Source organism: Struthio camelus, chromosome W (genome assembly GCF_040807025.1).
Source record: "Struthio camelus isolate bStrCam1 chromosome W, bStrCam1.hap1, whole genome shotgun sequence".
Taxonomy (NCBI): Eukaryota; Metazoa; Chordata; class Aves; order Struthioniformes; family Struthionidae; genus Struthio; species Struthio camelus.
The window spans coordinates 67,803,621-67,829,083 of NC_090981.1; the positions used below are offsets into that span (position 1 = coordinate 67,803,621).

At 43.5% G+C, this 25,463-nt stretch overlaps 1 protein-coding gene across 3 annotated transcripts in view; it reads left to right on the forward strand.

Moving 5' to 3' along the window:
* LOC104138483 (netrin receptor DCC) overlaps positions 1-25,463 on the forward strand; it is a 608,580-nt gene that overhangs the window by 346,001 nt on the left and 237,116 nt on the right. For all 3 annotated transcript variants that reach the window (XM_009666101.2, XM_068925912.1, XM_068925913.1), the window contains exons 6-7: positions 21,160-21,314; positions 23,488-23,608. In XM_009666101.2, the coding sequence (XP_009664396.2) occupies positions 21,160-21,314; positions 23,488-23,608 (276 nt within the window). The remainder of the gene's footprint in view (positions 1-21,159; positions 21,315-23,487; positions 23,609-25,463) is intronic.

Sequence of the window (25,463 nt, forward strand, 5' to 3'; positions counted from 1 at the left end):
GTGTGCGTGGATGTCATATTCAGAAGACTCTGATCAAAGATCTGAAGTTGCTGTGAGGAAGTCTAGATTTTCACATCCTTGTTATGCGCCTATGTGCCATATCCCAACGTACTTAACTGCAAAACCCTTCCATTAAGGCAGAATTTTGGCTCCTAGGTGGCAGTGACATTTGGAGGGGGGTTGCTGCCGTCCCAGGGGGTTGCTCCAGAGCTGCTGCTCTCCGCTGTGCAGTGCAGCTCCCGGGAACGTGGACCCCTTCTCGTGACTCTAACCCCCGAAGCACCTCTCTGGTGCTTAACGTAAGCATTTTTTTCCTTGACTGTGCGCCGCCCTCGAGGAGGTTCCCGTCCTGGTCTCAGCTGAGCTGTAGCTGCTCTAGTCGGTTCAGTTATAATTGGGAAATTGCAGTTGAGTTGGGGAGAGCTGCCGGGCTCATCCCATACGTTTTGACTTCTCTGGGAAATATCTGTCACTTCTGAGCGGAAGTGTTGTCCGCTGCTTAAAAAGCATGAGCTAAAGATTCAGGAAATTTAGTTTTTCATTTCAAGCTCTGTTACTGTCTTTTTATCTGATCCTGGATAATTCATTTACCATTTCTGTGATTCTTTTTCCCCTGTGTGTAATGTAGATAATAATAGCTATCTCAGAGGAGCGTAGTGCGATTTAATTTATTAGTTTTTCTGTAAAGTACTTTGTGATTCTTAAATGGAAAAATGCCATAGAGTGAAAAGTATTATAATACTAAATTAATGGCAGGCTCCTTTCGAATTAATAGCCAGACTGTGAGCCATTTAGTTGCGTTGCGAAGTGTCCTATCACTGTGTGGGGAGCTTCACTGAACAAGGCAACCTAGGAAGGCAGGATACGTGGGCAAAATCTAGAGGTCAGAAGTTAACAGGAGGCTGAACTGGGCTTGGGAGGGCTTGGACCTGAAAAGCACTCTTGTTGGTTCCAGGTCTAGAACCCACTAGATTTATATTTAACTGTACGCTGTGTTATATGGAGATGAGAAAGGGTTAATTCTGCAATACTTGCAAGGTTTTGATGCGTAGTGTATTTAAGACTGTTGAGGACTCGAAATAGAAAATTTTAGCGTTGTGCCTGCTTTCTCGAATTGCAGACATTAACGAGAATAATATTGTGCTCCAATTTTATAGCGCTTTCATGACCCTTATTTTGAAATCACTTTATAAATAATCAATATGTACAAGCTAAAGCAACAAACGCCTGATAAAAACGGAGTTCAGAAGAGCTTAGCTACGGATTCAAGAGTAATTGTCACAAGCGTATTGAAACGTTGACTGGGACAGGCAAGATTTAAGCTGTAATTTGGAGTCCAAACGTTCAATTAAATCTATCGATGAATTCGGTCCGGGGTACTGTTGCGGCTGCGAGCTCGGACAGCCCGAGGGCCCGGCTCCACCGATGGCAGACAGAGCGGCGTCCCGGGTAGTGGAGGGCGAATACGGGAGTGAGCGTTAGCCACCACCGACTCAACGGTACGAGGGCGGCCAGCGTGCCCCTGGCTCAGGAGGAGCCATGCCGGCTCGAGTTCAGTTCTCCAGTTTTACCTCCGGCATAAAGCATTCAAGTGTCTCTTTTTGGGTGCAAATCTTTTAGCAATAGCAAATTGCATAATATCTTTCCTAAAATAGGCAGGGAAAACACGGAGGAGTGAGTTAACCTTGAAGCTACCCGGTCGCTTCTGACATTGTGGACTGTGTGTGCTGCCAAATACACGCCTCAACGCCGGGTTTGCGTGGGCGGCCACCACGGCTGCTGGCCGCTCGCGCCCCAGCTCTGGGAGCTCTTCCAGCCCCTCTAGAGACAGCTACAGCTCCTGTGTGATGAAAACAGGAACTTCCCAAAGGTCCCTGAATGCCAAACCCTAACCTTTTGCTTGCTAGCACAAAGGTAGAAATGGCTGGCTGGCTTCTTATGTCTTCAAAATCTGAGATGCATCTGATCTGGGGGATTTGCAGGGTTCCCCGTTGGATGTTGGAGACTGAGTGGTTATATAATAGTTATGTGAGGAGGCAAAGACTTATACAGCTGAATACAGTCCCTTAAAAGCCCCCTCCGTAATCATTGCTATAAAAGGTGCTGGAGAAGCAAGGGCACAGGAGTACTGCGTTACAGGCTCCTGATGGGCGTCTCTTGCTGCACATAATGAACGCATGCACCTCCATGTAAGAGATGGATCTGAAACTTAAGCCAAACGCTTTGCAGCCTAGCGGTGAGCGTGTGCACCAGCGGAGGCTAGCCAGAAGAGAAAAAAAAAAAAACCCACCTAGAAGCTCCTGGCTGATCTCGTGCTCTGCAGCTGCCGCAAACACCGAAGGCATTTTGAACGTGAATTTCTCACGTTCCTCTTCAGTCGCTTGCAGTTTGCTCCAGGTTTCTCGCCCATGGTATAATAACTGTTGCTTACAAAAGGGGTTGGAAGAGGAGTCACTGGTTCAATACTGAGCCGTTTCCCACAATGGTTAAAAGTTTAGGGATCTTTGTTCCCCTCCTGCTCTCTGAGGTCCAGTGCCCACCACGAAGCCCTCTTGCGCTTGTTGTCTCTGCTGCTCCTTCCTGAAGCCGAAGCAGCAACATGGCTGTGCTGCCTTTGCCTGCTGAGGTTGAAAAGGAAACTGAAGGGGAAAGTTTGTTTTTTGGCTTTCAGATTTTGTGCCATTTGAGAAATTGCCGTGAGCTAGGCAAGTGAAATCATTTGGTAAAACTAGCAGCCAGGAAAGCAAACCTTCTTATATATGACTTCACCTATTGTTAGTGCAGACTCCACCTTTCTTTTCCTGAAAAATTAACGCGTTGGAATGTTTGCACTCTCACAACGAGCGTGCTGATCGGGCAAGATCTTCAAAGACAAATTACGTAGGTGTTAGCGACAGCGAGTTCTCGCTGCTCAAGGGATGGTGGCCAGCCTGGTGGTCCCACCTGCGGTAGCCTGCATGCTCGGGCTTTCTCTTGCGACTGTGTTTCAAGGCAGGGGGAGGTAAATTTAATGAGGGGTATTAGGCAAAATGTACATCTGATAATTTATTAAAATAAGAGCTTTCCAGAAACACAAACGCATAAGTAGGATTCTCGTTCGTGCTATGTCTGTTATACGTTTCAGCCTGCTGATGGCAATGGCTTTTGAACAGCATTGGATGGCAGGTCTTCTCCTACACGCTGCCTGACCCATGTGGTTCTGGGCAAATATTTAATCAGTCAGAGTTGCTTTTTTCCTCTACCTTCAGCTCCTGAACCTATGCAAATGCAGTTGAAATCAGATATATATTCATAGCTGATATAAAATTCCTTGATTAAAACAAAAAAAAAAGATGAAATAAGGACTATTCCCCATGTATTCTCCTCTTTTATTTGAAGGAATAACCAATGTGAAATATTTCCAGTGTTTTTCCTGTTGAACAGGGAAGAATTCTGTGTAGTTGGATTAGGATGGGCGCTCTTATCTACTGGCTTATGGTGCCTACTTGGGATGGGGAGATATAGGTTAAACTGAATATTGGGGGCCCTGATGTAACTACCTAGAGAGGAGGGGAAATGGTCAAGTGAGCGAGGAGAGAAGGAAAGTTTGTGACATTTCCAGTAGCATTTTATCTATTTATTTATTTTTAAGAAAGTATTCTGGAATTAGTGGTATATTTGAAAATATAAAAAAACAGAGGGAGATAACTTCTATTAATTTAAGTAAGCTCAATTTTTTTCCCCTGATTAGAATAACTAGAATGCTGTCTCCTAGCGTGTGTGCCACCAAAAGTGACTTTCTCAAGCCTCGAGGAAAGCTTGGTTCAGCTCGTAGTCGTGCTTGTGTTCAAGCAGAGTATCAGGAGGTGTTAAGTTGGGTCGTCGTACAATGATTGGAAATTGATTATCAAAGTCCTGCTTGGCTGTAAGATTTGCCATGTAATCTTAGCCAAATTATTTTAGCATCAGCTATGATTCTGAGTAAAAACATGCATATCTATATTTATATGTATATGAAAGTTCTTTTATATAGGAAATACTTATGTATGAAAACAAATTAACTATGTAGGTTATAGTGACAGAACATAACTTGACCAGAAATAGTAAGAATTTGAGAAATTACATCTGGTAACCTCTTGCAATGTGTTGGTTTCTGATAATCTCACTTTAGTGGTAGACTAGAGCAAGATAGTAGATGTTACAGGCAGGTCTTTCACAACCATTTATTAAGTTCCACATGTAGCTGATGGTCTAAAATGAAGATGATTGTCCAAACGAGGCTCAGAGTTGTGATACTAAGTAAAATTGCATTTGATATGGCAAGTAGATTTAGCATGCTGGAAACTGTAAATATTAGTAATTCTGCATGTAAAGATCATGAAGGTAAGTAATTTACTTGAGGATTTGTATATTATATATAGGTAATTGCTTATTCCTTTTTCCAACCATTTCATTGAGTATATAACATTTGATTATATCAAATTTGGAGTAATAAGACAAAATGAGAGCCTTACAACATATACAGAAGATTTTTGTGGCTTATTAATTTCTCCATTCCAGTTTAGATCCTGCTTTGTCATCAATTTCAATTTTGTATCTAACGAGAAATAATGCAACCACAATTAGAAGGTTTTAGGCTCCGTGGTTATTGAGAAAATTACATGAAAACATACAATATAATACAGACAAATGTGAAGTAAGTCTGGAGGCAAAAGAACCAAGCTACAGAATACATGCGACTATAATAGGAAAATCCTTAAGGCCATCATTTCAGTTTTTTGATAGAGTAAAACAGCAAAGTTGTTCTTGAGATCCGTCAGCAGAGGGGAATATCAATCATTCACTCCCCGAGGAGCGGAGCTGCTGCTCAATGTGCTGGCTGGAGAGGAGCTAGCTTGGTGGTACAGCACTGCACTTGTCACCTGCTGGAAATGGTTCAGGAGATCTTCTAAGAGTTAAGGATTATGTATGCAAAGATAATATACTTTGGATGGGATCACTGCTGTCATGTTGGTGGGTTTTCATGCCTCCCTAGCACCAATGAAATGTTTCCCAGACTTCAGTAGACGCTCCAGAGAAGTACAGCCTGCGGTTTGGATACAAGTTCATATCCCATCACATTTTAACCCAGTCTGTCCTTTCCTCCCACTGAATGTTAGAATTCCCAGAGAAACAGCAAATCCCCTCCAAAAGTGGTGCCAGCTTTGGATGTAGTGGGAAACGGGCTCCTCTCACCTTCATCTCCACTTCTAAAGTTCAATGAAAAAGCCTCTCAAGACTTTTCTTCCAAAGTTTTTGGCCTTCAACGTATTTTCTGTTTTCTATACCTTCTTTCAAAAAGGGTTCTGTTTCTTAAGCAAAAGCAAGAAAATGAAGATTTAAAAAATGATAAGTAAAAGGCAGAGCTAAGGGAGAGAGTTCCTTTAGTATCTCATTGTGATATTGGGGTGGGATCATCATGGTATTTTGGAGAGTGACTGGACCTCACTGAAGTAGTTCACATATGGTAGTACGGTTACATGCCTGTTCTGAATTACTTCTAGGAGTAAGTTTTTCTACCTCAATAGAAGAAACACTTCAGGAGGAATTGGAATAGATTTAGGAAATTGTTTCTTACATCCACCAAAAGCAGTGGGTTTTGACTGATACAACTAATTCCTTAAAACTCGAGGTGCTTTTACCTAATATTTATATTAGCCTTTTCATATTAACTCTTATTTGGGGAGTATTTTATTTGTATGCTAGCCTGTTTTTCCTTTCAACAGCGAGGTATTTTAAGTGGTGATGTAAGGAGTGACAGCTGTCAGAGCAATCAGTATTACAGTTCAGCAGCTGAGTACTTAAAGTAGATGACAATTTTGCCTTATGCGTAAATTATGGTATGAGCAATCGCATGCAGATGAAAAACACAACTGAGTACCTCCTTCTGGTCTTATCTTAAAGGCAACCTCTTCCTGTGAAAATAATTAACAATTTCTTCAAAGGGATGCTTGTTGGATGAAATTTATTGTTTGACAGAGAGCCTATTTGTGTCTCAGTCAGATTCTGTGCAAACCCTCCAGGAAATAAGTCGTGCTTCGTTCACGAAGGTGAATTTTGCTCAGAGTCCGTGAATTAGTGGCCTCTGTTTGAAATGAGGAGATGAAATATATGTTATTAAACAGGGGTCAAGAGCATTACTTAAAGTAGTAAACACTAATCCTAGTAATGCAATCAGCCTGCAGGTTTGGGATCTTGCTAGTAAGACCCTTAGGGTTACGGATTATAGCTTTTATTTCTTCTGTAAACTGCTGAGAATACAGGAGCTGTAAAAGCAGTATTGCAATGTGTGCGAATGCTTGCAAACCTTGTATCTGAAGGCATAAGATATATACGTCGACCAGTTTAATTCCCCCTGCTGACATTCAGGGTGTTAAAGTTAATGCTGCCCTGTGAGAAGGGTGCTGTGGGTAGTTTAATCACTGCAGGTGACGCTGAGGGCTTCTGTTTTAATTTCTAATTAAAAAGAGACGGCGCTCCCAACGTGTTGTTGAGGGTTGCTGCTAGTGTGATAGAGCATTGATTTAGTGATTGGGGGAAGAGCTGCTGATAGAGCTGGAAATTCAGCAGCGCCACCCTGATTCAGCCAAGCCCTTGCTCGACCTCCCTCGGCTGAGCTAGCTCAGTGGCCTCGGGGGGGACCAAAGCAGGGCGGCGAGCTACTGCGCGCCTGGAGAGGGGCAGGTGCTGCTCGGGGGCTTCCCATTGGCGTGTGCTCGCACAAGCTCCCTGGAGAAACCGGCATCTCTTTGAGTGGCAATGGGCCATCTTTCTGCTGATGCTACCAGCAGGTTGCTTGCGTTGCAGTGGATGCCTCTTCCGTCATGTTAATCATTCGGGGCAAGCTGATTTTACATGTTGAAACAAGGCTTAATTTGCCAGGTGAATACATGGACTTTGTGCAGCTGCTTGGTGGACTCCAAGCTTTTAGAGTTGTTGTGAAAGGCCAAGTTGCAAATGGAATAAGCTATAATTAATATTATTTCCTGATGCAATTGCGTGCTGAAAATTACAGAGATTATATTAGAAGAAAATAAAGGCTTAAGGTAGCCAAGGACAGCGAGATGAAATTTGCAGACGTTTTATAGATGCTGGATTTTGTTACAACAACACAAAAGCTGTATAACCCAGCACGCTATCATGTGTATTGATATCTCTGTCCTACGCTTTCTTGAGGTAGGTCACACAGGAAAACGCTGTTAATGCGGATAACCGTCAGGAAAATATTGGATAGCAGTGATAACACAACGAGCAGCTGTATTTTAAGGAGTCACTTTTGGTTTCATGTACATAATGTCTAAGATGTAAATAAGATTGTGAACCATGAGAAATATATACATATGCGAGTATATGTATATGCATTATATATTCTAAGGGAGTAGTTTCATATATAAATACACATATATCTAGATATGTTTATAAACTGAGTTAGGCAAGAAATAACCTGTTGCTGTTACAGTAAAAGCAAGGGGTTTTACCACCAGATTCTAGACAGAAGATTCTGCCATCATCTTCCAATTTTGTGCTTGTTTTGATGCTTTGTGCACATAGACGTGTATTCTCTTGAACTTTCTTTTGTGTTTTCTTTTGTTTCCTGCACGTAATGCATTTTGACCCCAGTTTCCCTTTGGGGAAAGGAAATGTGGTTGCAACATATATCAGTGAGGGCATGTCACTCCATGTGCCAATCATTAACTTGCTATCCTGCCACTGTGGCACGGGCTGTAACTCAGTGAACCGTACCAAGTGAAGGACAAGAAGGAAATTACACTTCGTAGGAACAACGTTTTGGTCCCTCCTCTGCCTTGTTCCTTCTCTCGCACCTGCCCGTTCCCAGGGCGTTACAACTGCAGAGGTTAATTAGGAACTGCTATTAAAGCTATACTACTTTCCAAAAAGTCACATTTTCACAGTGGGAAAGAGAAGTTGTTGTGCTGCAAGTTGGAGGGCACCTAGAACTCAAGAGCTGGGCAGTACTGAAGCATCATTTTAGATGTACGAGATCTGAGGTGCACGAGGTGCTGTGTCTGGCGAGGGCAGCAGAGGCAGCGCGGTGTTGCCCATGGACTCAGTCCGCTTCCTGGACTGAGGCTCCTAGCAGGACTAATGAGCCAATGAGCTGTGCCTGTGTTCAGGAGTCAGATTATGAACAGTCACTCTAGTGTCTTTGCACAGTGGAGGGACCAAAAGCCATATTTGACCGTGCTGTACTCTTGTATATGGCAGGAATTTCAGTAATCACGTGGATATGCAGATACACCATCTGATGAGAAGAGAAGCTGGATGATGGTTTTATAGCAGAGCATGTTGATAAAGGAGTTTCAACTAGAGTTAAACAGTAGATCAGGAAATTGTAGAAGTGCTAAAAAATATATATTTTCAAATGTCTAATTTCAGATTAGCTTGTCTTAATCATATTCAGGAACTGTAAAAGAACTGGTTGGAGAAGTGTCTAAACCGAAAATGTTCTTTTTCGGTAATTCTCGAAATAGCGGGAAGTCATGGAACATCAGAGAGGAGCTAGCTGCTCGTATGCCGAGGTGCGAGGGCTGTCACCCTGGCAGCCATATCCGACAAAATATTTCTCGAACAGTTTGACCAGTGACCTGAAAGAAAGCAGTCATCACTGACAAAGTTCACAGATAACACAAATGCAGATGCATTTTTTCCTGGAAAGGCAGGAAATAATGAAGAGAATGTGTCATTGATCTCGAGTCAGCTGGGTGATTAGGGAAGCCCAGCATCGGCAGATGATGAGCGTGTGAATATGTAGCTCCAGATTAAAGAGGCTGGCTGTACAGACTGGAGACTTGAGGGGAAAGCTGGAATTGGGAAAGGCTTGAGGGTGAGGGCTGCTGACCAGCCTTGTGCCTGGCATTGGGGAAAACACTGTAGAAGGAGTTGCACCCACAGTTCAAGAAGAAAATTAAAGAAATGATGTGGCATTGAGGCTGAACCATTACATGATTAAAGAATTGGAAAAGATACTTATGATGAAAGAGGCCCTTCTATTTAATTTGTCAAAGAGACGGTTAGAGTGGTTTGATCACAGTCTATAAGTATCTATTCAAGGAACAGAAATATAATAGTAGCTTTTCAATCTACCTGACAAAGATATGAGGAACATCAGTGGTGAAGATGGACAAGGTTAGACCAGAAGACAGACAGTATTCTTTTTTTTCTTAAATGGGAATAATTAATCAGCAGAACAATGTACTAGTGGCTGTCGTGTATTTCGCATCACTAGGGAAAAATGAATTTGTTTCCTAAAAGACATACTGTGGTTTAAAAAGTGATGAATTCTCTGATGTGTGCATTGGGTCAGACTAGATCATCATGATGCACCTTTCTGATCTGATTAACCTCTGATCTGTGCACCCTGTTTTTCCATTGGTAAAATGGCAGCCAGGTGTCAATCTCATCAGCTTGGGTATTGCAACCCCATTAATATCCACAGATGAAACGTGTCGTAGCAACTGGAAGCATTACCCCTTTTGCATCCCGAGGTAAGGCCCTGGGAAGAGCGGTTCCTAGCGCTGCGGTACGGGAGAGCTCGCCGGGGCAGGCGGCCGCGGAGCCCGGAGCCGCCTCGTGTCCGTTTGGGCGGACGGCGCGTGCGTAACCGAATCGCCTTTTATTCCCAGTGACCTTGGGTTAGCTAAAAATCGTTTGAGGTTCTGGCTCGCTAATTGACTCGCCGATGCCCCTCGGTGTGATGGAGGTGCCGCTGCCTTACCCGAAGCAGATGGGTGCTCTGCCAGCAGCGGCCAGGCCGCTTCTGCCTCCCTCCCATCTCGCGGCATTTAACCTTTAGTGCTGCGAGCGAAGGTCCGTCTGTCCCAGGAGACCAGGGCTGGCGCCCCGAGGGCGCCCTTCGCCTTATCCCTCGCTCCTGCTCTGCCTTCGCTCGCTTTTTTATATTGAGTTGGTGGATAAGGCTGTTAACCCCAAAACCAGAATGAAGTTGCCTAGAGGATACTTTTGGTCTGAAACTAAACGGTGCTTTTGGATGCTTTTATTAAGGCCTGGAGCTTGTTAGCTGTTTGTTTTGTCTCTACAAGGAAGATGAAATGACTTTTTATGTATTTGTTCAGAGGACAATGTGGACAGACAGCTACATATCCACTATGTGGCGTGACCTTTAATAGGGGAGCTGGTACGAGTCTCATGGGGAGTAGCAAAGCTTTGGAGAATGTTTTTATTTGACTTTTGAGCAAGATGAAGTGGCAGCGGCTCCCGTGTCTCTTGCCCATCTGTCACCCTGGAGCCCCTTGCTGATGGGGCACGGGGAGACGGTGCTGATGGTGCATGGGAGCTCCAGCGCCGTGCCCTGCAGCGGCTGGCACCCTGCGCTTTACCGGGGCTGCGCTCGCTCAGAAGCCCGCGATTCCTCACCAATCTGCCGAGGCTTTTCACGTGGGAAGCTTTTTATTTAATGACTATAATGACTTCTATTATGACTTATTCATTTTATAACCTTCCAGTGCTCTGTGTCCTGCTCGGCTTGGTTTGTAAAGACTCTAATGCAAGGTCCGAACCATTGTTTTCCCAGGTGTATATTCTGAGCATCTGAACTCAATTTTCTTGTTGATCATTTTCTCCTGACTGATTCTTTGCTTGAATGAGACAGTCAGAAAATTGATATACATGTATAAATGACATGCAATTTTGACCCATTAACTCGCCAGGCACAACACGGCCCTGCGAGCTGAGCGAGCATCGCAACGGGCTGCGGGAAGATGCAGAATATATATTATGGGCAGTATATATAATATTATGTCTTATCTGTTTGTTCCTTACCTTCTCATTTCCCTTGTCTTTAAGACAGTGTGATAAAGTGGAGATTGAAGCCATATAAATTCATAGCTAGAAATAGATACCTTTTTAGCATACTTTCTCAATATTTTGTTCTTGCACAGTGACAAACTGCTGCTGTTCTTTAATATTGGACTTCTATCAGGCAAACTGAGCCCTGCAAAATTTCAGAGTTTGACCTAGGCTGTGGGTGATTCAAGCAGGTTCACAGCTTAACATCCTTTTTGGATTGTTCCATATACCTGCTTGTATGCCTTTTTTTTGAAGGTTATTGATAGCCACAGTGGATTGCTGATTTTGAATCCTTATAAAAGGAAGTGGTTTGGGGTTTAATAAAATGAAATTAAAGAAAGGAAAACAGAAGAGAGGCTGCCAGATTATTTATATATATCTTTTATATACACACACACACACACACACATACATATATATATATGTATATAAACATTTTTTTCCTAAGTGTGGAGAAGGCTCTCAAGGTAAGAGAGCGGTTTCCTTGCTCTTTTGGGGCCTGGCAATGAGCTGGAACAAGGCAGCTGTATCCTACCTGTGCGTGGCCTTGGCTGAGCCCCTTCCTAGCAGCTCCAGCGCACTGCTTGCTGGACTCCTTCAATTCTTGTTAATCTTGCTATAAAGTTATGGTACTGAATTAAAATACTGCATCAGCCAGGATAAGCTCTAGAGCTTCTCCAGAGGCACCATCCGTGAGCAGCTGAAACAGCGAGCAGCTTCCAGCCTTGAAGCTGGGACCTTGCGGGTCTCCGCGCCGAAGGGACGTACCCCACGCATCATGAACAGCGTAACGTAGCACCGTTCTGTGTCATCTTCTCAGGACTGGATCCCATTTCACCGCGTCACAGGCTGCCCATCCAGCATTGGCAGTAATTTGTCACCCTTTTTTTTCCCCAACCTCAGGTGAGAGGGGAAAGGGAAACACCCGCAAGGAGGGTGACGGCGGGCACTGGATGTTGCCATGCTGGCGCGGTGCAAGAGGAGTGAAACCCTGACTTGCAACAACCAAAAAAGCTTCCCAAGATCTGGGCTGCTACCAGTAACCTAATAAACCCTTCTCCTCCTGTTTGCTGTCCCTTTTGGGCCTGCTGAGTTCTCTCTTGGTGGTCACGGCCATGGCTTTAAGGTCAGCAGGAGCTGCTGGGGTGGTGCAGAGGTTGCTGCTCCACACCCAGAGCAGCTCGAGCAGGAGGAGCTCCTTGGTCTCACAATCGGCTGCCTGTCTGGAGGACACCAGGTGCCAGCTGGGGTAGCTGAAATAAGGGTGATCTGCTGTGCTCCTCGCAGCTGGGGTCCACAGATCTGGCCAAACGAGCCTGAGAGTGGTTTTTGTACAGCAAGTCCAAAAGTAAACCTGAGCGATGGGTGCTGCTGCCACTTGCTCTGTGCTTGGAGGGACAGGGAGCTGAGATGCACAGGCATCTCGCGGGGAAGCCTATTAATTACCCTGGCTTTTAATTATCTGTTGCTGATACATTACATGACCTTGAGCAACTCATTTACTTGATGCGTGTGTATCTATCTGTAAAAACGCTTGTGAATTATTTAACGTCTACAAATTGCTTTGAGATCTCCCAGTGAAACGTGTTACGGTTGCAGGAGCAAAGTGCGATGGGCTGGTGCACGCTGGTGTCGGCCAGGATCGACCACGAGCCCTGGACCCGTCCGGGCCGACCTGTGCCAGTGCCAGGAAGCACGCGGCAGCCAGCCTCTCTCTCTGCAACCGCAAATACTTCCCTGTAACTGAGACATGGAAGTGTGGGATTGTCCCTCTTCTGCAGATGTTTAAGAGGAAAGTCTGGAGGATGTTCTTGCACTTTTATTTTTCGTGCTGTTTACTTTATACTCAGGCACACAGGCACAAAAAAAAAGAAAAAAAAAATCCAGGGGATAGTTCGGCCCTTCCTGCAGTTTTCTGAGGAGGTAACCTTTTCTTTCGTGTTATTTCCTCAAGACCTAGCTAATTGGCGGTGTCGTATTAGCCTTCGGAAGGTCTGTCCCGTGATGCCTGTGTTCCTGTTACGCGGAGGTTGACAGAAATAGCGTTAATGCATCTAAAGCGAGTTTGACCCAATAGACAATTATGAAATGCTCATCTGTTAACAGTGCAGAGGCGATGTGGTCAATAACTTTTATCTGTGCTATAAGTCCTAAAGGCAGCAATAAAATAAAATCTTTAGGTAGTTATAAATTGACAGATATCTGTGACCTTAGTTTTCGCTTCTTAGCCTGTCCATTACTGGTGCATTACATAAAGGGAACATTTATTAGCATCCTGCTTCTGTGATCTCCCTTCACTTTTATTTGGTTTTTCACCTGGCAATCATACATGGAACAATGTTTTAATGAGTAAAAGTCCTCCCTCTGTGCCTAACTTCTCTACCAATGGAGCAAAAACCCGGATATTCTGCCACAGTCCTCCCGAATATTCTGGCTAAGCTAGCATTTCAGCGTGGTGATCCGTTTGAAAAGAACGTGCTCCTGATTTATTTATAAGCTCTGCAACGTGCAGTGAAAATTCAGGTCCTGCTGAGGTATTCCCTCCTGCGCTCTCGCTGCTCTGTGGTGGGCTATGAGGGGATTATATATATATTTTTAAGATTGTTTATAGAAATTATGCAGAGAATATTCTATAGAAGCTGATAGATCGATACGTGCATGTATTATTTACTGTCGCGCAAACTTTGGAAGGTGCAGCTCTGTTAACCTGGCTCTGGTGCTTTTTCATGGCGCGGGCTTTTGCTGCGCGGACGAGGCCGTGCTGCTGCAGTGCCTGCCCGGCGTGCATCTATCTGGGACTAATATCTTGTGGCAGGAGTTTTTTACACCTGATCCTTGAAGTACGAGCAAACTGATTCTTGACACGAATCCCTAAGAAAGGCCCATTTGCTGAACAGCCTCTCTGTCTGCTCGTTGTTGAGGTGCGGTCGTACAGCAACCCTGTCCTTTGCTCTTGGCCTGCCTCCGTTTGGAGGTTTTACCTGTTATTTTATCCCTTTGAGTTTTGGTAGGATAGCTGTGTTTTGAACCAACATGGAGAGCATAGTTTTCCTTCCGTAAACACCTTCTCCTCTGCACCGAGATGGGTGCCCAGCTCCTATTAATCAAAAAGAAAGTATTTATTTAAACAGGACCAAGATTTTCAGCTCTTTCAGCGTAGCGCAGGTCATCGCTACTGCTTCTATTTCCAAAGGTGGAAACCACCTCTGAAACATGGTGATGTCAGGCTCCGCTTTTCACGGTAGCAGCCGCCCATACGACAGATGCGATGGAGTCACGTGTACGATGCAAATTTTCTGGATGCAGTGATGAAGAATCTTCTTAATTATTTATGAACTGAAATTGTTTTTTTCCTAAGTGTCATCAGTGCACTCATTAATGGAGGTATGTTTGCTAACATAGCCAATAAAAATAAAAACTCTTCATTAAATTATTTTTTCATTTATGTAGTACGAGAGTAGAAGCGACGAGCAGCTTTTCAGTTGGCTTTAGCTGATGGCTCTCTACTTCCCCAAGGCCACTTTTTATTTTGTGGTTAAGGGATAACGTTTTCTGCCCTGTTACCTCTGGCATTTCTTCTATTTTCTTTTCTTTTTTTCTCCCCAGCCTGGCAGAGTGGACCCTGCTCAGCTCCCGGGGTTGTAGCGCTCCTGGTTACCGCACTGATGCGTTTGAAACCATGGGCAGCTCTGGAAGCCTGGAGGCTGCTCTGAGAGAGGCTGAGCACCAAGGACAGAGTTTGGTTAGGCAGGGCAGAACTGGTGCTTCGGTCTGATTAAAATACATATCTAATACTCATGTCACTTTGTACCGGACCCTGGTGTAACGGAAGGCTGCAGTGAGGATGCTTTGACTACAAAAGCCCTGCTCCAGCTGCAGGAATTGTCTCGGCATCTTCCTCACCTCTTTTTCGTGCATGACTGCAGCACTGGGTCATCTGAATTTTTGGTAGCTCAGTTGCTTTTCTCTCGGGAATAATGAACTGCTGCTGTTGTGACTTCTTTGCAGTCGTGGGATAAGCTGACCTTTCTGTTGAGAACTAAAGCAGCATGAAAATAATCTAAATTGTTTAATAAGACAAGTAATACCTTTATTTAGGTGAAGAATGAAGTTTTACATAGAATAACAGCATCATTTCTCTTTTACTTCTTCAAGGCTGGTCTGAAGGGAGATATATCGAGAGCATGTTGCCTGTCTGATGGTCAGGTGTAGAGTTGAGAGCAAGACAAGGGTACAGAGCTGTAGTGAGAGAGAAATTTTAATCTACTGTTTCTGAAGAAAAATTGATTTGGGGTCTTACTACTTTTTACCTTGAACTCTTTCCAGAGTCACTGATACCTGCCTTGTAACATCCTAGGAAGGGTTTGCTTGTGTGTTACACCAAAAAAAAAAAAAAAAAAAGGGAATTTGCCTATCACTTGTAGATCTGGAGCAGCTTGACTGGTTTTGAGTTAGACTGTGTTGACTGCCCTTGAGACAGGCAGAACCTGGCACGTTCACTTTATGTAGTATGTTCACTTTATTTTGCAGTCCTGATTTGTGCAAGTTAGCAATGAACAATATAAGGTGTTTTTTTTTTTTTTTTTTTTTGAGGGGTTTGACTGTATGAGCTGCTAAAGCCACCCTTTAGCTCCGTGCCGCTGGAAGGCTGCCCCTCCTGCGAGCCGGCAGCAGTTACCTTGCTTGGGTCGGCAGCACTGTGTTCCTCGCTCAAACCTGCAAAGAGGAGATGCTTTGCATTAGGAACGGCTGACATTTCTCTCAGTTAAAGTTGTTTCCTGTTGTTGTGGGAGCAGCTGTCGCCTTGCAAAGGGGTTTCTAGAAGTAGGGAGGTCATCCTGGTGCACAGCTCTCAGCTGGCAGCTTCGGCTGGCAGGTGTTTCGTTAACCCGGAGCCTCTTCCACAGGCTTGTTATGCTGTTTCTCAGGCGCTTTTTGTAATAAATGCAACCTGCTGTGGCTTTGGAAGGGAAAAGCCCATTTGTTCCAAACCCACGCTCAAGACCCAGAGCCAAAGCTGCTTTGCCAGGATCGGCAGCTTCCTGGGTGACCTTTCCAGAAACGATTCAGAAGGTGCCACTGGTGGGTGATTGCCGTATGTCTAGGACGTCGCAGTATCGACTTGCCAGCGTAACGGGCTTCAGAGCACGTTGTTTGTCGGAGCGACCGTCACGCAAGGGCAGGTCGAGTCTGTTGTGTGACCTTCACAGAAGTATGCATGCGCGATTTGTAAAATTTACCTTTTTGCACCCTGGAAACTGAAGTACTCCCCTGACCCGCTCAGCAGGTCGCTTGTCTGCGTTTCCATCCCCCTGGTCGTGCTGCAGCTTCCTGATGGGCTTGTCGGCAGCGACGCAACTTAGGAGCTGAGCAACCTAGTGCGTTTACTGTAGTATGGGGAACTGAAGTGCGGCACAAACTTACTCACCTGTGAAGTGGGTCTGCTCTTGTGCTTCATTTAAGGCACACCGTTCACACTGGTGAAGATCCTCCCCAGCGAAGAGAGTGAACAGGGTTGCACGCTGATCTGTCCTCATCCTTTATCCAAAGATATTTAGTGGGGCACTTGATACCATTGGTTGACAGGAGTCTAATTCATGCATACTTTTCCTTCTAATTACAATAAAGCAATTAAAAAAGACAGTTTGAACAAACTGTAGACATTTGTGTGTTTACACAATCTGTTGGAAGTTTTCTTTTATATATCTCTGTTAACCATTTGGGTGGTGTTTTTCTTTTTTCTTTAAAATTTTTTTTTTTTGGATACAGTATCCAGGATAAAATGTCTTCAGTCTCTGACTGGGGCATTTAGATAGGACAGAACAGTCAGCGTTTTGAGAAGTGTTTCCATTCTGATATAGAACGAAAATGTGACCTTCTGCGTTGTTCTTTTAAATTATTTTTGTGTGAAGATAGAATTTGCTGGCTTTTGCCTCGAGCGGGACGCAGTACAATGTAAGTATGGAGGAGGTCTCCTTGTACTCCCTCTCTCCGCCAAGTCACAGAAACCTTCTGGAAGCAAATATTTCTGTGAAACATTGTAGGGCTTTTGGGGAACAAATGTCTACAGTTTGTTCAAACTGTCTTTTTTAATTGCTTTATTGTAATTAGAAGGAAAAGTATGCGTGAAAAGTATGCATGAAAACAGCCTGTGTTTTTGTTTTCTTTACAACCCTTCTCGCCAACCTTCTTCGCATATGCATATCTTTAAAATGTTCAACGTGGAAAAACCACACAGAGAGAAAATATGGCAGTGCTTGACATTTATTGATACATAAAATATTTATAGAATGTGTATTTATAGTGCTTGACATTTTATATAAATACACATATACACATTTCCAGCCTCAAAGTATTACATCTGTCTGCTTCAGGGTGTTATGTTGCCCCAATTTGTAGTGTCTACTTGTGTTGAATATTGTACAGTTTGCGCAGAAGCAGTGGTGCAAACCACTCGTGCTAATGGTGTCCATAGTAAAATTAGAGGGCATACCTGTGATGAGGGAGAAAAGGTGTTTGCCTGTGAGCGCAACAGTGGTGAAATATGTTCGTTTTGAGTGAAGTCCAACACAGATTTGTATACTGAAGAAAACATAAAGGAAGCCAGCATCGATTCGTGCTGTGCCGTTCCCGAAGGGCACCGCTGAATGAGACGAAAGGGATATACGGTGCTATGGGGCGTACAAGAAATACTGCAAACGCAGCATTGATCCTCTCCAAGCCCCATGCTCGAAGCTGCTACGAGCTCCTCAAGTGAAACCGCGACAGCGGCACTGCAGTTCCTTCTTGGCACGAACAAGTGCACGTGTAGTAGTTTAACTCTGCTGGTTAGAGGATATCATGTCTCAGGGAATACGTTGCGCTCACAGGAGTGATTAAACGCCTCTCTTGAACTGTCTTTACTGCTGGTGAAGCTGGTGTTCTCCTTGCCTTGCTTTCAGCCAAGAAGGTTGTCCCCAGGATAGCCCTGGTGCCCTAACAGCTTCCCTGCCAAGCACCTGTCTTGCAATGCATGTCTTGATGGCAATGACTTCATGTAAATAAAATTCTTGTAGTCTAGAGAAACTCTAGCAATAAAAAAAAAAAGAGAGAGAGACAGGGGTGAGGAGCAACAGGAGCCCTGTTCCCTGAGAGGAAATGAGCAGCGTCAGGCCAGTTGGGGTCAGAGTCCCTGAACATGGGTGTCATGAAGCATAACTGGTGGGAATCTGTGAATTACAAGTCTATAAATTAATTACGGGCTTCTGGTGACATCGTAATTGGTATACTGATGAAGATTGAGTAGTTCGTGATTTTGTTGGAATTCTGCAATATTTTTCTGGTCTATAAACTACATAGATCCTGTTTTTTATGCAAGTTTATTAAATATATTGTACTAAGGCTTAAGTATTAAAAAATTAAAAATTAACATATGAATGCAGTTCCTTCTACTTATTTTTTTCTTCAGCTCTTCTTACCCAGTCAAACAGCTTCGTTCTCTTTTGTTGAACCATACCTAATGCTGATTATTCATAACTCTACCCACTAAATTGTCTCTCTTTGTGTATCCCTAATGTAGCTGGTGGTGCTTTTCTTTAAAAAGGTCTTGAGCGGAGTCTTGGTTACCAGTTTTTGCTTATGAGTGGAATTTTATTTGAAAAATCATCTGCAGAATTTCCTGTGTTGTCTTTCAAGTAGTTTAGTAGAAGTTGAAGCTCTCGTGCTCTTGCATTTCTGCAGCTGTCGCAGGCTGGTGCCCAACTGTGTCGATGTCTGTGTAGCGGCAGAGCAGAAAGCTCCTGGCCTGCAGAGTTCCTCATCTGAGTACACAGGGCTATGTCAGCTCTTTCAGTAGGGAATTGGGCAGCTAAATTAGTCAGGACGCCTCGTCGCTTTTAATTTGTGTGCATTTGATCTGAACTTGGTCTGGAGCTTTTAGGTATCCCAAATTATTAAGCATACAGAAAATAAGAAACCAAACTGGAAGACAAAAGGAAAAGACTGGGAACAAGAACAGTGCAGGGGCGCAGGGCAGAAGTTTGTTCAGTTAGGGATAGTTTAGCTCAAAAGTGGAAACATAACTTGGGAGTCAGAAGCCATCATAGTTTTGTTTGCAAAATAAAGTTGAAGGCAAACCCCAAAATATTGGATTTCTGCTTCCTGGGTGCCTCTTCTCCAAACTCCTCCAATGGTGATGACGGATGTGGCTGCGGATGAAGACCGATATGGATGCCAACCCCAACAGTGGAATTGGGGAGGGGGGGAAGTGGGAAGTTGTCTTTTAAAAAAAATTACTAAACGCTGCAGTGTTTAGAGAATGTTAGTATTGTAAAAGCAATTACTGAAATCAAGCAAATGCTGACAAAAATTTTGCAGTCTTATGTCGATCCCCTTGTTTGTATGCGTTATGTACAGCTTCTAAATAAAACTGTCGCATCTTCTCAAGAGAACTCCCACCTTGTTCTGCATGCCAGCTTGGAGAGCACTCAGCAGATTAATCAGGACTGTGTAATTAAGGAGACAATCATCACTAGGGCTCGGCCTTTCTTTGTTGCAAAGTTGGATACTGTATTGTCAATAAGGCAAGCAGTTGCAGGCAGAAAAGAGTTTTGTGGTTAAGATGGTTAAATGCAGCCCCAAAGAATGAGCCCTGTTATATCCGTGTTAGCTATAGCATTGCTATGGGATGCTGGTTTGGAAGGTAGTTAACAACGTGCTCGTTTTCTGCATGCCCAGCGCAACTCTGTGGTCTGATGTGCCAAAGTGCGGAGCACTCACACAGCAATGGAAAACGTCATTATATTGAGTAGTCCTTAGTGGAGACTGGTCTAACTCATACCCAACTGGACAGGAAATATGAGGCGGGAGTACTTCTGCCCTTTCAGTACTAGTTTGGGTTTCGTCTCCTGATCTACAGTTGGGCTGGTAGCACCTCTTACTGTCCGGGAGAACGTGGGGAGGGGGAAAAGCTTGTGGAACGTGCGGGTATTATAGAGATGTGAGCCGGAGGAAACCCTGCTGGGGAGTTAATCATTCTTCTTGCAGAGAAAAGTTTGAATAGCATGAAGGATAGAAGGCCTGAAACCACCCACTAAATGGCAAGCATGAAATCCAATCTTGAGCGGTGCTCTTTCAGCGCGCGTGGGCTGCGGCGGGTGTTGAACGAGGCTGTGGAGGAAATGGAATTTGGTCATGTAATTGGAGACTGAGCCGTAATCTGTGCAAACCTGGGGTCCGAATTAGAGATGCGAGGGCAGCCTTGATTCTAACATTTCTTAGCTTCTGAGCAATTGATTTTTATAATCTTCACTTTCTTTTAATTTAGAGGGTTTTTTTTTAATATTATGGCTTTATAAACGTTATAATCAGACATCAGGAACGATGGCTCAAGAAATACAATTGGATTTTCCATCTGAAATGATAAGTCGTAGATGATACTTAGGAATTAATCTATTCTGGCTTCCTGGCAACTATGAATATTCAAAATAGGAAACATTGTTCCTCTCTGAAAGCTGATGGGCTGTATATGGATTGTTGGTTTTTGCATGTGTTTTTTCCTGTGAAGGGGGGGCTCATTAGAAATGTGATGTTATTAGCAGTTTTTCCTCAAAGTGCTAATTTCCATCATACTAGTATTATGGTAATGATGAAATTAAATTAAATTAGCATATCGTATAGCGTACTGCAAAACTGTGAATATATTATAGTAATACAAGGCAACAGATAATTGCTAGCTTAGTAAGAATTCATCCTCAGCAAAGATAATTCAACCTTTTTCTTCTTCCAATCACTAGGGACAGATTTTCTGGTTATTGATTATCTCTTCATCTTCTATCAATCCACTCAAAACTACTCCTTGATGATAGGAAAATGTCTCTACTCTAAATACTTTGAATTCCATGTCATTTGTCAGTGCACTTGTCTTGTACCTGTCCCTACCTTTCCGTATGTTGACTTACAATTCCTCCTTCTGCATGCAGTTAGCATCTGATCCTTTGAAATGAATGAGATTTGATTACCCAACGCACTTTGTGAGACTATTGTATTTCTTTTGTTCTACGTAAATCTTACCTGTTTTCTGAATTGGGGATGTTATTCTTTTCTCCTGGCAAAAAATGGAAACATTAACAGCAACTGTTTAAGTGTGTCCTCTAGAATAAATATTTTCCCTACTATTTACTTTCAGTGAGCTCAAGGTTGAAGAGAGCAATTTGAATTACAGATATGTTTTCTATTTATGTCTAATATTTTTCAGACTTACTGAAATTATTTACTCGCTAAGCCTTTATTTACCTCCAATCATTGCCTCTTTCCTTTTTTCCCCATCTTCTGCAGTTCCACCATGGTTTTTAATTCGCCCTTCAAATCTTTATGCCTATGAGAGTATGGATATTGAGTTTGAATGTGCTGTATCCGGTAAGCCAGTTCCGACGGTGGAGTGGATCAAGAACGGCGAAGTGGTCATTCCTAGTGACTATTTTCAGATAGTGGTAATTATCCAGCCTTTTATAATTATAAATGTATCTTTTCCTAGATTTTGAAATGTATTTTCATGTTTGACCCACTCATAGCCTTCAAAAGCTTACCGGTTTTCCTGAAGAAAGCAAATCGAGCATATTTTGCCTCCTAATACAAATAAGGAATATTTTGTTGAGATTACGTCAAGTCCACTGACGTTATCTCCTAGATTTAGTGAGATATGGTTTCTTTTCATGGAGAGACAACAGTTTCAGGATATACTTTAAATTATTAATAATATTCGTTACCACGTGTTAATGACTCCCTCCCTCCACTACTCTACTTTGTGAACGAGAATAATAGATCTTCTCTCCAAAGAAACTGTACTCTGGGACCGCAGATTGTTGAGAGGGGCAAACAAAGCAAATACACCAGGGGAGGAAGAGGATAATGCCTTGGCTTATTGATAAAGACAAATCTTCTTAGCCGCTCTCATTTTAAATATAAACGTGTGAAACTTCAAGGCAGCCGAACAAGGGTTAGAGAACATGTTACTGGTGCTCCACAGAGCTGTGTGAGCAGGAGGAGGATGCTGCTCTTGATGCGAAAAAGTATATGGAGAGACAGCAGAACAGCAAGGGGAGAGTAGGACCAAGGAAAAACGGGGCATGCCACCGAGCCTTCAGTGTATTCAGGATTGCGCAGTTGTGCACGTTTTCAGCTCCTATTAGTGAAAGGAGTGATGGCCTTAAATGGGAGCTGAGAAACGCGTGATTCACCTAATGGGGCAATTCTTTCATTTTCTCAGCTTCTTCCTTTCCTGTCAACGTTTGTTTAGAGTCACAGGAATTAAAAATAAAACGTAGGCTTTTTGCCATGAGTGTAATTCTCATCTGACAGCCCTCCCTATGTACTGTGTTGTGTTTGTATTGTGTTTCAGATTTGTTTGAGGAAACGTTTTGTATAGCTTATACTTTCAGGGACAAGAGGAATTATTTCTTAGATTGTTTTGGGTGAGTCACAGAGGGTTAACAACGATAACGGTTGTTTGACATAATTACTGCTTTTCCGAGAGAATTATTGGGCACGAGACACACAATAACATCCCCCTCTCCCCCCCCTCCCCCCCCCCGCAGGACTCCATCGTCTTTTAGTTCAAATACCCTTACTATGTAGGCAGTGAAGCTAAGAATTTATGGTGAGTTTTCCCAAAGCACTGATCTGGCTGTCCTCTCCTGAAGGCAGTGGCTCTTGCAAGTGACCTGAGGTGTTGGTGAACTCCCCTGAAAATCTCAGCAAGCGCACAGTGTAGATGTCCACAGGCCACGAGATGTGGCTTTTTCAGAGATGTGACTGTTCAGTGCTTTCTAATTTCCCGCCTTCTAACAGATTTGAATTATCTTTTAATAATACGGTTCGTTCTTATGTCTTTTTCACACATAACGGAATTACTCTGCCATATGGAATAGCAAGTTCAACCTTTTTTTATACATCATTGCTTATTAGAAATGAGCCAGAAGCATTAAGTGTCCAAGGAGTGGAGAGTTCTGTTGCTGTCTTGGTTGTGTTGTGGCAGTGGTGGAAAATTATTATTTCAGTGTTAATTTTTTGTTTACTGAAGATAGGGTTCATCCAGAGTATGCCCCTCACTCAAAGTTTTTATCCCAACATAATTGGTTTCTGCTTGTTGTAACAGAAGCCAAAAGTTAAACGCATCTCAAATAGAGTAAGCGCTGAGTGACCTTTTATTGCGGATCTCCAGGCTTTAAGCCATAAGGAGGATTTGACCTTCAGAATAGTATTTGTTCAAACCACATTGGAGTTGGAAGCTATTTTAAATCTTCCCTGCAGCAAAGAGCCAAAACAACATGCAGAGCACCACGCAAGTGATGGTTGTCAGTTGGAGCTTACCTCTTGAGAAGGGTGTTGGGTTGACCCTGTGTGACAACAGGAATTCACAGCAGGCACCTTCCTTAGAAGAGAACGTGCAGAGACAACACGAGTGTCAATAGATTTCTAATGAAGGTGGTTTTTATTTCAGGTCTCCAAGGACCAGGGTTGTACGAGTAGAGTTGAGACTACATATCTAGTACCTTGCTTTACAGAATAGCTATTGTGTAAAAGTCTTATAGCCCACATTCAGTTCGGATGGTATTGTCTAATTAATTCTTTCCACTTCCTTTCTTTCTCTTTTGCTGTCTCTAGGGTGGCAGCAACTTGCGGATTCTGGGCTTGGTAAAGTCAGATGAAGGTTTTTATCAGTGTGTAGCTGAAAACGATGCTGGAAACGCACAGACCAGCGCACAGCTAATCATCCCGGAGCCTGGTAAGAGGCAAAGAACACACAGAATTGTAGATGTAATTAATACTATTAACATAAAAATCACTAGCGGGCAGCTACTATTCTTTACTCCCTATCATTTATCCGGCTGGCTAGCTGTAGTTAAAAGTGTGCTAACTGCCCAAGCTATCAGATACTCTGTTTGAGGCATTCTGTTCACTGGGGCTATCACAGATGATGGCCTTGTCCTAGAAATGACTCTAGAGGCCAACTAAAACCTGCATGAAAAGCCAGCGGTGGTATCTTACCTTCTGTCGGTGGGCTTTATTTTGCTGAAATATGAGATGGTCATAAACGAGTAAAGCGATGGAAGGAAGTAGTCCAGAAGCAAGAGGGAATTAGATCATAGATAGTTCCTTGTTAGGTTGATTTAGAACATTTGGGGAAAAGGGAAGGAAGGGAACGAGCACTTTGGCAGTGAGATCTGAAGTGCAGCCTTCCACTGAGATCATAAGGATTGTGTCTACTCTGCATGCTGGAAGGATGAATATTCTTCTCTTTCTCTAAAGCTAGTAGGTATTTGATTTTTGTGGGCTGCACTCTGCAGCATTATAGGTGTTTTCATTTGTGCTTTATGGGATTTTAAACCAACAGAAAGAAGTATTCATCTTAATCAAGATGTTACATAGAAAGCAGATAAAATCTTTCATAAAGTTTCTGGGTTTTGGATGATTAATGTTGACCTGCATTGGGCTGTAGGTTGCGCTTACTACTTCTCATGGATTATGTCAGTAAACTGAGAACAAGTGAATGTGCAGAAGCAATGTTCGTTCTCTGAGCTGGACTGGGAAGAACAGAATCTCAGTAACCCTTAAACGCTTAATCCAGATGGCCCCACTGTGATCAGTTAACCAGCTTGGTGGCTCAAACCGCAGTCTCTCTTTGGGAAATCCTTTGAAAAGTTTACACACAGCATCACTGTGAAATTTTAAAGCTTTGCTAAAACTCTGTCCTTCTGGAAAAAAGGGAAAAGTGTGGGCTGTAGCCCACATTCCTGACAGCTGTGGTAGTCTGACTCTTTTTTTTACTCCTATATGAGTACTGAGCAGAAAAGTTGGCTGATATCCCTTAATGTTCAGTCCTGCTAGCTTTTGTCTTATAAGCACTGTTGTACAGACTGGTTGCGTGCAGTACAGAGGGAAGCGACAGCACCACGTGGGTATAGCCAAGATCATCTGATAGACAAAAGTGCTTGAGAGATCATCACTGAAAGCCTCAAACACCCAGTGTGCGAAGTCCCCCCATGCATTTACCATGCATAAGGTAAATCAAGATGGGAACGCGGCTCATATTCCTCCCTCTGTTCTATACCTTGGTCCCAGATGAATGGTGGAACTTGGATTTTGCACACCTTGCTCTTACTCCTTCTGCTTTGTGGTCCATGTAGTCCAGCATCCCCTTTATAAGCCTTTCTTTTCTTTCCACTGCCTGAAGGCAGCTCCCGCGGCAGAGACCTTGCAGCTCTTCTTCCCCCGCTCTGAATGCTTGGACTGCAGACACTGTGCAGCTGTGAAACTGTGTGCAGCTTACTGGGAGGCTTGGGACAGTGGCAAATAGAGAATAACATAGTGTCCAGAGAGTCATTATTATTATCCTCCTGCTGCTGATGTGCCACCCTAGTCTGCGCTCCCTCCTGGCCCTGCTCTGTATGGCTCCTAGGCTAACTGAGCTTTGTGGTTGCACGTTGGGATCAAGAGGCACCTATTTGGATTCCCCCTTTCATACTTGCCCTGCACCTGGTGCAGCGCTGGGTCCTGCCAGCTGAGTGTTTCTTCTTTGCTTCATGCGGTCAGCAGCAGTGCTGATGAGGTTATCTTTCCCTGGGGACGAATGTGAAAAT